Raw genomic sequence first — 13,808 nt, 5'->3', positions numbered from 1 at the left:
AATGAAAGTGCTTGATAGAGATACAAATACAAATTTAAATGGCTTGAAGATCAAGATACAAGCGATACATACATTACATTACATTACATTATTGGCATTTGGCAGACGCTCTTATCCAGAGCGACGTACAGTTGATTAGAGGCAGGAGACAATCCTCCCCTGGAGCAGTGCAGTGTTAAGGGCCTTGCCCAAGGGCCCAACGGCTGTGCGGATCTTATCGTGGCTACACTGGGATTCGAACCGCCGACCTTGCCTGTCCCTGTCATTTACCTTAAGCACTACGCTACAAGCCGCTCCTGTATATAGATTTGAGGTAATCCTGGAGAGGAGTACTGTTAGAGCTAGTGGAGATAGTCTGCAGGGATGTGTCTTCAGACCACTGTGGAAAATGGCCAGTGACTGAGTGGTTTGTAGAGGAACATCGAGGTTGTTTTACCACTGGGGAGCTAGGCTGGAGAAGCTTTATGGTCTGGGCAGGTGAGAACCGTTCAAGCCTTTACCTGTGTTACTCAGGTGATTCAGGCACTGAGCATACACTCAGAACAGCCGCTGACTGTTTTAGACGGAAAATTACATTTATAATGAAGAACATCTGCCTATATGCACCAGTGCTGACGAGAATGACTGGTGGATGTATGTTCGGAGTGGAACTGAGCATGCTCAGTGAAATGACTCTGAGGTGTGCCCTGGCAGGTCAGTGAACGGAGTGTACCGGATCGGCCTGTTCGCTCTGAAGGACATGGACAGCGGCACGGAGCTCACCTACGACTACAACTTCCACTCCTTCAACACCGAGAAGCAGGTGAGACGGCCACTCGGTCCAGCACAGAGTCTCTACCGCCTGTGCGATCAATCGCTCCCTAAATGTGCAACTGAGACTCACTCCCGATCTCTCATCTGCACTCTCAACTCCCCCTTATTCTCCCACACTCCCTCTCTCATCTCTTCTCTCCACTCACTCTGTCTCTCTTCCCCCTCTCCCTTCTGCCCTCCCTCTCTCCTCCTCCCGACTTCACTCTCAACCTCCTCTACCTCGGTTCTCCTACTCCCATTCCTCTCTCTACTCACTCTACCTCTCCTCCTCCTTTCTACCCTCCCTTTCTCCCTAATCTCAACTCCCTCTACATCTCCTCCCCCTTTCTACCCTCCCTCCCTCCCTCTCTCAACTCACTCTACCTCTCCTCTCCTACTCTCCTCGTCCCCCATCTCCTCTCTCAACCCCCCCCTTCCTCTCATCCCCCACTCCCTCCCTCTCCCCCGCTCTCTCTCTCCGCGCAGCAAGTGTGTAAGTGTGGCTCGGAGAGCTGCCGGGGGATCATCGGGGGGAAGAGCCAGCGGGTCAACGGGCTGCCTGGGAAGGGGGGCGGAGCCGGGGGCGGGGCTCGCCGGCCGGGCCGGCTCAAAGAGAAGCGCAAGTCCAAACACCAGCTGAAGAAACGGGTAACGCTCACACGATCTCCTCCACAGCCATTACCCCGGGGTCTACTGTAATGCAGTCCACCATTAACGAGGGGTTTACAGTAATGCAGTCCACCTTTACTGAGGGGTTTACAGTAATGCAGTCCACCATTAATGAGGGGTTTACAGTAATGCAGGACTGAGCCCAGTCCACCATTACTGAGGGGTTTACAGTAATGCAGGACTGAGTCCGGTCCACCAGTACTGAGGGATTTACAGTAATGCAGTCCACCTTTACCGAGGGGTTTACAGTAATGCAATCCACCTTTACTGAGGGGTCTACAGTAACACACGACCGAGCCCAGTCCACCTTTACCGAGGGGTCTACAGTAATGCAGTCCACCATTACTGAGGGATTTACAGTAATGCAGTCCACCATTACTGAGGGATTTACAGTAATGCAGTCCACCTTTACTAAGAGGTCTACAGTAACACACGACCGAGCCCAGTCCGCCGTTACTGAGGGGTCTACAGTAATGCACAATCGAGCCTGGTCCACCATTACTGAGGGGTTTACAGTAATGCAGTCCACCAGTACTGAGGGATTTACAGTAATGCAGTCCACCTTTACGGAGGGGTTTACAGTAATGCAATCCACCATTAATGAGGGGTTTACAGTAACACAGGACCGGTACCAGTAACCAGGCAGGCTGGGGATGGCCCAGTGCTCAGCCTCATCAGAAACCCTCTAGGCAGCCATGATAGCAGATGGGACACATTAAAACTGATTAAATTCTACAGCAGATACTCAGCATGTGGGGCTCTTTCTTTCATTATTTAACTTTATTTGCTCTCTCCGTGCACCTGTGTATTTAACAATAAGCCCTGAACTGTTCAGGCTTATTAAATCTGTAACCAAGAGAACTGTAATATTGAAGCTGTGTGCTTTAAGTGCATTGCTAAATGCTCTGTGGTTTGAGTCTCGTCCATAAAATTAAAAAAGAAGTAACTATGATCGTTCGCTGATAGCCCAGAGTATGCTGAAGACTCCCTCTGTTTTCTCTGACAGGAGGAAGAGTCGAGTGACAGCGGGAAGTTCTGTCCCCACTTGCACATGAAGCCCATGTCCAACAGAGAGAGGTAGAGCACGCACCCTTCTGAGGGTGGGGCAGGGCCAGGATGAGGGTTGGGGAATGACGCAACCCTCTCTCTTTCTCTCTCTCTCTTCCTCCCTCTCTCCCTCCTTCTCTTAGGAACTTTGTGCTGAAACACAGCGTGTTCCTGGTGAGGAACTGGGAGAAGATGAGGGAGAAGCAGGAGCTGCTGAGGAGGGATGGAGAGAGGGAGCGAGAGAGAGAGCGGGAGAGGGAGGGCAGCGGCCTGTCTCTCTACAGCCGCTGGGGCGGAGTCATCCGAGACGACGGCAACATCAAATCAGGTGTGTGTGCGTGTGCGTGTGCATGTGCGTGTGTGTGTGTGTCTGTGTGTGTGCGTGTGCGTGCCTCTGTGTGTGTGCGTGTGTGTGTGTGTGTGTGTGCGTGTGTGTGTGTGTGTGTGTGTGTGTGTATGTGTGTGTGTGTGTGTGTGTGCGTGTGTGTGTGTGTGTGTGTGTGTGTGTATGTACTGGTCCTCATAAGCGCTCTCTCTGTTACAGACGTGTTCCTGACTCAGTTCTCGGCGCTGCAGACGTCTCGCTCGGTGCGCACACGCAGACTGGCCGCGGCCGAGGAGAACATGGAGGTCACGCGCACCGCCCGCCTCGCACACATCTTCAAGGAGATCTGCGACATGATCATCAGCTACAAAGGTCTGTGTGCTGTCCTACTCAACCCCTGAGTCTGTGTGCTGTCCTACTCAACCCCTGAGTCTGTGTGCTGTCCTACTCAACCCCCACGAGTCTGTGTACTGCCCTACTCAACCCCCATACGTCTGTGTGTTATAGGGAGCTACTGTATTGTCTCACAGGTTGTTAACCCACCTCTCTCTCTCTCTGTAGATTCAGCCAGTCAGACCCTCGCTGCCCCCCTCCTCACTCTGCCCTCCAGGAAACGGTGAGTTCGGGACGGTGCGCCTGTCCACTTCGACGCGCTTATTCAGTTCAATCCTGGTCTGTGTGATGCTTGCGGTCGATACCAGTAAACACACCTGTAGACATGCCCGAGTCCTCCCAGAGTGCGATTCTGCCTGTGCTCTGAGCTCCTCTTCAGCGCAGGGGATCTGGCTCTGGAGGGGTAAACTCCAGCCGATCGATCCCCGCTTTCCTCCTGTCCTCTCGGCGCAGTAAACAAACGGAGCGTTTAACGATCGCGTTCGGGAGGCGGTTGCAGGGAAGCCCCTGTAAGCGCTCCGCTGAGGGGAATGGGCCACTCTCGCGGAGCGTGTCGTTCATCACGGTGGGCGGCCCGGGTACGGCTCGGTGGTCTGAGGCTGGCCCTGCAGCGCTGGCGCCCCCTAGTGCTCCGTTATGAGACCCACACCTGTCACAACCGGGAGACAATTGCAGTGCAGTGTAAAACCGTTCAAGGGTCCTTTTCCAGAATATGTGATTCATTTCAATCCAATTCATCAGTACAGTTACCCTCCATCCACCAGTCTTATATTTGGGACCCATTACGCAAGCCTGCTACTGAGACTGAAAAACAATGAACCATGTCTAATCAATAGGGAATAGAAACAAAAAGGCACACTAGCTCGTGAAAGCTTATTAACAATAATATTCAGCAGTCATTTTGAATGATGACAGTTGATGGGGACTCAGCTGAAGACAGGAGTAGCTGCACACAGAGACAGTGAGTGTGCGTCTGAGTAAGTGTCTGTGGCCCTAAGTGTGTGTCTGAGTGTTGGGCTCTGTGCACCTCAGGAACACGCAGTACTATGAGAAGGTATCAGACCCTCTGGACCTCAGCACCATTGAAAAGCAGATTCTCACCGGACACTACAAGACCGTGGAGGCCTTCGACACCGACATGCTCAAAGTCTTCCGCAACGCCGAGGTGGGTCTGTGTGGTGTTCACGCTTACGACTGAAAAAGTCAATACTCCTGATTATAAACAGGTTGAGTCAATGGATTTTATTGGTGTGCTAATGATTTGTGACTGCAATCTAATGGAAGGACCATCAGTGTAATGATATAATCATATTTAGCCAAGCATGAGGATCTAGGTCGTGTGTGAGTGAATGGTGCGCGTGCCCTGTGATGGACTGGCGACCTGTCCAGGGTGTATTCCTGCCTTTCGCCCCAATGTATGCTGGGATAGGCTCCAGCCCCCCTGCGACCCTGATCAGGATAAGCGGGTTCAGATAATGGATGGATGGATGGATGAGGATCTAGGTGTCCCAACACACCCAGATATAAAGAAGAATTATCCTAATTCCTTGCATTTGAGTAGAGCTTTTCTCATACTCAATACGCCTTACAGTGATGGGGGTGGGGTGGGGGGGGGGGACTCATCTCATGCACCACCGGTGTGTGTCACCCGCGCGGGCGGTGCCACGGCAGCCATTTTGTGTCAGACTGCTGAGCGCCTGTGCGCTGCCTCCTGCAGAAGTACTACGGGCGGAAGTCGGCGGTGGGCCGGGACGTGTGCCGCCTGCGGAAGGCGTACTACGGGGCGCGGCACGAGGCCGCCGTGCAGATGGACGAGATCATGGGCGAGACGGCGAGCGAGGCCGACAGCTCCGACTCGCTGGAGCGGGACGCCCAGCACCACGGCCGGCCCGGCGCCCACGACAAGGACGACGACGTCATCCGCTGCATCTGCGGCATGCACAAGGACGAGGGCCTGATGATCCAGTGCGAGAAGTGCATGGTGAGAGAGGGAGGGAGGGGGAGAGAGGGAGAGAGGGAGAGAGGGAGAGAGGGAGGGAGGGAGGGAGGGAGGGGGAGAGGGCCTGATGATCCAGTGTGAGAAGTGCATGGTGAGAGAGGGAGGGAGGGAGAGAGGGAGAGAGGGAGGGAGGGAGGGAGAGGGAGAGAGGGCCTGATGATCCAGTGTGAGAAGTGCATGGTGAGAGAGGGAGGGAGGGGGAGAGAGGGAGAGAGGGAGAGAGGGAGAGAGGGAGGGAGGGAGGGAGGGAGGGGGAGAGGGCCTGATGATCCAGTGTGAGAAGTGCATGGTGAGAGAGGGAGGGAGGGAGAGAGGGAGAGAGGGAGGGAGGGAGGGAGAGGGAGAGAGGGCCTGATGATCCAGTGTGAGAAGTGCATGGTGAGAGAGGGAGGGAGGGGGAGAGGGCCTGATGATCCAGTGTGAGAAGTGCATGGTGAGAGAGGGAGGGAGGGGGAGAGAGGGAGAGAGCGAGGGAGGGAGAGAGGGAGGGAGGGCCTGATGATCCAGTGCGAGAAATGCATGGTGAGAGAGGGAGGGGGAGAGGGCCTGATGATCCAGTGCGAGAAGTGCATTGTGAGAGAGGGACAGCGGGGGGAGAGAGGGAGGGACAGAGAGGGAGGGGGGAGGTGACGAGAGAGGGAGGGAGAAAGAAAGGGATCAACAGGCACGACAGGGAGAAAGATATTAATTTGTGATGTTGCTTTAAGCTCTATGGTGACATGTTCATGTATAGAAGTTCTCCATTAGTGTAGTTCCTATAGGAGACAGTGTTTAACTGCCTGCCCTCCCCTGCAGGTGTGGCAGCACTGTGACTGCATGCGGCTGAAGGCTGATGTGGAGCACTACCTGTGTGAGCAGTGTGACCCTCGGCCTGTGGACAGGGTGAGTGTTCCTCCTTATCTGTGTGTGTGTGTGAGGGTGTGTGTGTGTGTGTGTGTAGAGCTGTGTGTCTGTGTATGTGTAGAGCTGTGTGTGTGTGAGGGTGTGTGTGTAGAGCTGTGTGTGTGTGTGTGTGTGTGTGTAGAGCTCTGTGTGTGTGAGGGTGTGTGTGTGTGTGTGTGTGTGTGTAGAGCTGTGTGTGTGTGTGTGTGTGTGTGTGTGTGTAGAGCTGTGTGTATATGTATTTGTGTATACTGATGTACTCTGTGTGTATATGTATGTGTGTATACTGATGTACTCTGTGTGTATATGTATGTGTGTATACTGACACACTGTACTGATGTGCTCTGTGTGTATATGTATGTTGATGTACTCTGTGTGTTTGCCCCTCTCAGGAGGTGCTCTGTGTGTATAGGTATGTGTGTATACTGATGTACTCTGTGACTCTCAGGAGGTGCCCATGCTGCCCCAGCCCAGCTACGCCTCCTCCGGCTCCATCTACTACATCTGCCTGCTGCGGGACGACCTGCTGCTGCACCAGGGTGAGCAGCGCCCCCTGCAGGGCCCCTGGGGCACTGCCCACACACAGCACACGGGTCAAAGGTCACATGCATTAAAATGGGCAAGAGGAGTCTGGGGAATTTCAATCTGTTTACGCTGAACCTTTGGTGTCAGTTACACAGTGTAGTGCCCTGAAGCTCTCTTGAGACGCTTAAACAGCCTTGATTGTGATTCTTGTGAAATAATTATGTTTGCTCTTTATATTTCTGTGCAAATATTGTGCTTAATGAAAGGTGGCGTATTATGTTATTAGCAAATATGACATCTCACCTATGGTCACCTCTGACTCATTTCTTGACAAAAATGTATTAATTGTTTATGAAGGTGTATTCATCTGCCAGTAAAGGCTTTGTGTGAGTTAGCTGTGTTGGTGACTGGGCTAATTTGAGTGCGTTGGTCGTGTTGGTGACTGTGCTAATGTGTGTTAGCTCTGTTGGTGACTGGGCTAATGTGAGTGTTAGCTGTGTTGGTGACTGGGCTAATGTGAGTGTTAGCTGTGTTGGTGACTGTGCTGATGTGAGTTAGCTGTGTTGGTGACTGCTATGTGAGTTGGCTGTGTTGGTGACTGTGCTGATGTGAGTGTTAGCTGTGTTGGTGACTGTGCTGATGTGAGTGTTAGCTGTGTTGGTGACTGTGCTGATGTGAGTTAGCTGTGTTGGTGACTGCTATGTGAGTTGGCTGTGTTGGTGACTGTGCTGATGTGAGTGTTAGCTGTGTTGGTGACTGTGCTGATGTGAGTGCTAGCTGTGTTGGTGACTGTGCTGATGTGTGTGCTAGTTGTGTTGGTGACTACTGATTTGTGTGAGTGCTAGCTGTGTTGGTGACTGTACTGATTTGTGTGAGTTGGCTGTGTTGGTGACTGTGCTGATGTGAGTGTGTGAGTGTTGGTGACTGTGCTGATGTGAGTGTGTGAGTGTTGGTGAGTGTGTTGGTGACTGTGCTGATGTGTACACAGGTGACTGCGTGTACCTGATGAGGGACAGTAAGCGGACGCCGGATGGGCAGCCTGTCAGGCAGTCATACCGCCTGCTGTCACACGTCAACCGTGACAAACTGGACATCTTCCGCATCGAGAAGCTCTGGAAGAGCGACAAGTGAGAGACAGAGGGTTTCCTCAGGGATGCAGGAGGGGGTCTGGGGATTCACAGGGGATTGTTTTTAGCATTAAGCTCAAACATTTGGCTTGAAAGTGAGTGACTTGGCAGAAGACACACCCCAGCACCTTCTGAACCTGTCATCCCCTCTGTCCCTCTGCAGGGGCGAGCGCTTTGCTTTCGGACACCACTACTTCCGGCCCCACGAGACCCACCACTCGCCCTCGCGGAGATTCTACCACAAAGAGCTTTTCCGCGTGCCGCTCTACGAGATCATCCCTCTGGAGGCCGTGGTTGGAATGTGCTGTGTCCTCGACCTCTACACCTACTGCAAGGGTGAGAATTTTCACACGGCCCCTAACCCTCACACACGACCTCTACACCTACTGCAAGGGTGAGAATTTACACAAGGTCCCGAATCCTCACCCTCGCACACACGCACACGCACACACACACACACAAACACAACCTCTACACCTACTAGAAGAGTGAGATTTCACACACTGTCTCTAACCCCCACCCCTCACACACACACACACACACACACACACACACACACACTCTAAATACTCAGATACCACTGGACTCTCCTCATTTTAAACTTGGATGTTTTTTTATGGACACTGCTTATTATACACATTTTATTATTGAATTTTTGTTAATATGATCACAATGCTGAGTCCCCTGTGTGTGAGGGGTGGTGTGGTTGAGATGACTGACTTGCTAGCCCCTCCCTGCAGGCCGGCCGAAGGGGGTGAAGGAGCAGGACGTGTACATCTGTGACTACCGGCTGGACAAGTCTGCGCACCTCTTCTACAAGATCCACCGCAACCGCTTCCCCGTCTGCACCAAGCCCTTCGCCTTCAACCACTTCCCCAAGAGGCTGGCCCCCAAGAGGGACTTCTCTGTAAGGCTGGGGAGAGTGTGTGTGTGCGTGTGTGTATGTCTGTATATGTGTGTGTGTGTGTGTGTGTGTGTGTGTATGTGCGTGTGTGTGTATGTCTGTGTGTGTATGTCTGTGTGTGTGTGTGTGTGTGTGTGTGTGTGTGTGTGTGTGTATGTGCGTGTGTGTGTATGTCTGTGTCTGTGTCTGTGTCTGTGTGTGTGTGTGTGTGTGTGTATATGTGTGCGTGCACATGTGTGTGCACAAGCATGTAAGTAGAATAGAAGCTCTAACACTCTTTCTGATACTCTAACACTGGAACCTCAGAAGTGCCTGTAACCAGGGTGACTTTCAGCGCCTATGTTTCACAGCCTGTATTTCATTCCTCTGAATGCAGTGTGCATCTGATAAAAAAAACTTTATTAACAAAAGAGCTATTTATGATGGGGATCAGGCTCTTAATACACTAATTTATCACCTTATTCCAGTGTCTTCCAGCATTTTATGACTACCAGTGTAACAGCTGTCATAGCCTTCATTATCTCTGATGTATGTGTTGGTCTGTCGTTTATACATCATAATGAAATGTAATGTGTGTTGAATTGGGAATGATGGTGCTGTTTGCGTTTCTCGCAGCAGGGAGATGAGGCATTATTTCTCTTTGAGTCTGTGCCGGTAGTAAAGTGGGGCGTTAACGGCGGTTGTGCTTGCTCCCCCAGCCTCACTACGTCCCGGACAACTACAAGCGCAACGGGGGACGCTCGTCCTGGAAGAGCGAGCGGCCCAAGTTGGGGTGCAAGGACGGGCGGGGCGGGGCGCCGTGCGAGGAGGGCTGTTCCCCTGACGACGCCCGACTGTGTGACGGGCCGGGGGCGTCCCAGCCGGACAGCGAGGAGGGGGCCGGGGAGGGGGACATGATGGACGTCCTCCCGGGAGAGCCCCCGCCCCTCCTGCCCCAGCCGCCCGCCCTGCCCCCCACCCCCCAGGACCAGAGGGCCGAGGAGGAGGCGGAGGAGGAGGAGGAGGAAGAGGAGGAGGAAGAGGAGGGAGAGCCGGAGCAGGAGACCCCCCTGTCCTCCTCCCATCACGCGGAGCTGGGGAGGAGGGAGGCGCAGAGGGAGCGGCTGAACAAGATCCTCCTCAACCTGCTGCACCAGACGCCCAGCAAGAACGGTGAGACCAGCAGGGGGAGCTGGAGAGGGCTGGGGTTTGGGGGTAGAGGGAGGGGCATCGGGACGCTCTACAGCAGGGCTGCCCAATCCCGTTCCTGGAGACCAACCGTCCTGTAGGCTTTCAGCCCAACCCCAACCCCAACCTCAAACGGATTCTGCTAATTAGCTTTGTTAGGGTCGGAGTGAAGACCTACAGGATGGTAGATCCTCCAGGAACAGGGTCGGGCGGCCCTGCTCTAGCTGTTGAACGAGGTGTGCTGTGTTCGGGTTGGAGTGAAACGCTACAGGACTGTAGGGCTGGGTGGCCTTTCTACATCCGGGGGGGGAAAGTGGTGGGGTCTGCCCGGCTTATCCTGAGGACCGGGGGGGGGAACTGAGCGCCTCTAACGCTGCTGCTTGTCCTGACTCTTTCAGTCATCGACGTGACCTACCTGCTGGAGGAGGGGTCTGGGCGGAGGCTGCGCAGGCGCACGCTGGGATTCGGTGACTTCGTTGGCAGGAAGTGATGTCACCAGCCACACCTCGCGACCCACGCATCCCTCACCCTCCTTCTCGCGCGGCGCCAGAGAGGCTGAGAAACGAAGGAAGAGAACTAATGCGAGAGAGAGAGAGAGAGAGAGAGAGAGGGGCAGACCATTCTCTCCTTTCCTCTTTCCCTCTCTCCTGAGTGCTGACAGACAGACGGACGCTGGGGACAGAAGCAGAGGCGGCAGGGGCACTGGGCCAGACGTGCACACAGTGTATGCGCAGCGGACGTGGAGACCATGCGTCGCTAAAGAAGAGACATTTCAAGACGGTCACGTCCAGCCGCAGGAGAGACACTCACACTACGCGGAGCGGACGCACTACAGCAGACAGACGGAGTGAGCGCCAGCCTGGACACCCGCTGGAGCGGACGTGCTGAGCACGGTGGGTGGCGGAGGTCACGCCCAGGACGGACAGACGGACGGACACACATTCCATCGGCCGTGCGGGAGAGATGTTCGTATCGGGCGTGCGGTAGCCTTCGGTAGCCTTTTGTGTTTACTCTTATACGTGTCATTTGTTTTTCCTGAAATATATTAAAGCCAGAGAAGAGACACACGCTTATACACACACACACATACACAGACGTGGAGTGAAGGCGGTTTCTCATTTAAGTGATGCAACGGTTGTTTTATTTAGCGTACGTTTAGCCTAAGCTCAGATGAGTGGCTGTTGGGACGCCCGAGTGTGCTTTTCCGCTGGGCCGCATCTCAACCAGCTTCATATGCAGGACGCGTGCTAGCGCCCCCACCTGGAGACAGCCTGAACTGCAGCTCCGCCCCATTAAAAGGGGAGAGCTTTAGGAGTCCAGTCCATTGGCCTCACTCAAACACACACAACACAGGGGCTCCTCTCCGGACGGGTCATTACCATTTAATACGATTGTAACTAACGCTTAAAATGCGCTTCATGTGTCTCGACACGATACAGTGTGAGACTGGGAGGGTCTGGGATAGTGACAGACTGTGTGGGCGTGGCCCGCAGCCTGAGAAAACTGACAAATGAAGAGAGAGAGAGAGAGAGAGAGAAAGAGAGAGAGAGAGAGAGAGAGAGGCTGAAAAGTGCCAAGCTGTATATAGACTGGAATGAAGTGAGCTTAGTCTCCAAAAGCAATATCTCAAATATGGAATTTGTTTCTATTGTATTGTACAGGACCCAACTTATGGAGCCCTACATGTATTAAAAACAATTATTATTATTATTATTATTATTATTATTATTATTATTATTATGATTTATTCCCTTATTCTTGTCTTGTTTAAGCTGGCGAAGCACATGGGAGAATGTTTTTTTTTTAATTAAATGCAACAGGCACTATTAGCAGTGATGAAGTGTGAGAATTGAAATCACGTTGCATATCTATGAATTGTATCGAGACGAGGAGGCACAGAACAGCTCAGCCACACAGAGGAAGCTATTGTAATTAAGATATTGTAATTATTATTACGACATTAGCAGGACAGAAAGCCCCTTCTCTATTTTGCTGCAAAGTGTTGAACACTAAAAAAACAGACCAACGTAAAAATGTAATATTTTTCAGAGGTGACAGTGAAACAAAATAAAATCCTGTCACCATATAGTTCCTGGTAAGGATTGTTTTTCTTTTTTAAAAAAACCAGAATCCAGTTTTGTGAAAACGGTTATCAACGCAGCTCTTGTATTATTTTTGTGTGTGTGTGTTTTGTGATATTTTTTTGTTTTCATTTGGACTTTTTTGTTTTGTTAGACAATCGCGAAATGTTGGCTATTGTAAAATGGAGGTCTGGGCAGACATTGCGTGTGTTTCTTCCGTTTGTCCAGTTCTCTTCCTCTCTGGTTCAAAGTTTGTAATTATGATTCTAAAGTCACAACGATGCTGTTTGTTTTTCATTTTGTTTTTATATGTTTATTAGTTTTTTTTATAAAAAGCACTACATTATTGCAAATAGATGATGATTATCATGATTATTATCATTGCAAATATGATTATGGTTATTAGGATTATTTATCTAGTTTGCATGAAAGCAATGTGTCTGAGTTTTTGCTACACAAATGCTGCTAATAATTTACTTTTAGGAAAAATAAAAACAAAAAAAAATAATTTATCGCCCAAAAAATGTGGTTTTGAATTTTGATCTTTGTAAAAAAATGAATAAAATACTGATTTAAAAACAAGAGTTACTCCAGATTTTACATTTGATGTAATGTGTAACATTGCTTATCATTTTCCTTACTAATATTATTATAGAACTGAAACATCAGTAAATGCATAATTCTACTTCTCTCTATGGAAACTGTGTAAAATATTAAACTGTTTTCTTTTTTCAAAGAAATATATTTTGTGTTGTTTCATGATATTTATTCATATTTAATATTAGGGCATATTCTGAATGCATTACAGAAATACAAGTGTTGGTCTTAGTTGTAAATAAACCATCCATCCATCCATTATCTTAACCCGCTTATCCTGAACAGGGTTGCAGGGGGGCTGGAGCCTATCCCAGCATACATTGGGCGAAAGGCAGGAATACACCCTGGACAGGTCGCCAGTCCATTGCAGGGCACACACACCATTCACGCACACACTCATACCTACGGGCAATTTAGACTCTCCAATCAGCCTAACCTGCATGTCTTTGGACTGTGGGAGGAAACCGGAGTACCCGCAGGAGAACATGAACATGGGGAGAACATGCAAACTCCGCACGGAGATTTGAACCCAAGGACCTCCTTGCTGTGAGGCGGCAGTGCTACCCACTGCACCATCCGTGCTACCTAAATAAACCATATTACACTATTTTCACACTGAATATTCAGGGTCTTGGAAAGCACCTGTTATACAACTGTTTGATATCACTAAAAGGGGCCCCAATAAAATACAACATTTCTGATTCTATAGATGAAACGCAATTAATCTAAGAGTCACGTATTCATCTATCAGCCATCTAATCTACTTCAGTTATGAATGAAAAGTAATGTACATCCTTTCTCATCAGTCTTCATGGAGCTCCAAATAATTATACAAAGAATAATTTGCTTTAATTCTGTTTTAAAATGTAAGTGAATGCAGAACACTGATTGGCATGGAATGTGTGTGACTATGTACAGATCAAGAGAATATTTGAATATCAGTAATATTTGAATACTTCTTGTATTTATTTCAATCATTAAACCTACAGAACTTTGTTGGCATCGCGAATTACAGGAGACATTGAATCACTTGCTTTTCAGGCGGCAATGGAGGGAAGCATTCATCCAATTCTCAGTAGATCTGCAGGATTATGAGCGGGGAGCATTGCAGTGTCAGCATACGGTTGGAGGCTCCATTTTAAAAGTAGGTCCTACTGCTGTAATTTGATTAATATATCTTAAAAAATTTTTTTAAAAAAGCTTACTTCATAGGCATGACGATGTGTTCGAAATATCAGCGATTACCAGGTTTTGCTTCAAAGTGTTTTTGTCGTGCCGCTAGGACCCAAGTACAAAAGGA

The 13,808-nt window shown here is 50.3% G+C and overlaps 1 protein-coding gene across 1 annotated transcript in view; it reads left to right on the top strand.

The window, feature by feature from the left end:
- LOC133123957 (histone-lysine N-methyltransferase ASH1L-like) overlaps nt 1–12,651 on the top strand; it is a 37,656-nt gene extending 25,005 nt beyond the window's left edge. Inside the window, exons 12-26 of the mRNA XM_061234705.1 lie at nt 694–802; nt 1,279–1,440; nt 2,468–2,538; nt 2,652–2,836; nt 3,053–3,205; nt 3,395–3,449; nt 4,259–4,391; nt 4,944–5,207; nt 6,021–6,107; nt 6,556–6,646; nt 7,621–7,759; nt 7,923–8,095; nt 8,500–8,666; nt 9,362–9,815; nt 10,229–12,651. Coding sequence (XP_061090689.1) covers nt 694–802; nt 1,279–1,440; nt 2,468–2,538; nt 2,652–2,836; nt 3,053–3,205; nt 3,395–3,449; nt 4,259–4,391; nt 4,944–5,207; nt 6,021–6,107; nt 6,556–6,646; nt 7,621–7,759; nt 7,923–8,095; nt 8,500–8,666; nt 9,362–9,815; nt 10,229–10,320 — 2,335 coding nt within the window. The 3' untranslated portion in view covers nt 10,321–12,651. The remainder of the gene's footprint in view (nt 1–693; nt 803–1,278; nt 1,441–2,467; nt 2,539–2,651; nt 2,837–3,052; nt 3,206–3,394; nt 3,450–4,258; nt 4,392–4,943; nt 5,208–6,020; nt 6,108–6,555; nt 6,647–7,620; nt 7,760–7,922; nt 8,096–8,499; nt 8,667–9,361; nt 9,816–10,228) is intronic.
- Nucleotides 12,652–13,808: the final 1,157 nt, after the last annotated feature.

This window comes from Conger conger, chromosome 1 (genome assembly GCF_963514075.1).
Source record: "Conger conger chromosome 1, fConCon1.1, whole genome shotgun sequence".
NCBI lineage: Eukaryota > Metazoa > Chordata > Actinopteri > Anguilliformes > Congridae > Conger > Conger conger.
This window is presented reverse-complemented; position numbering and strand designations above follow the sequence as displayed.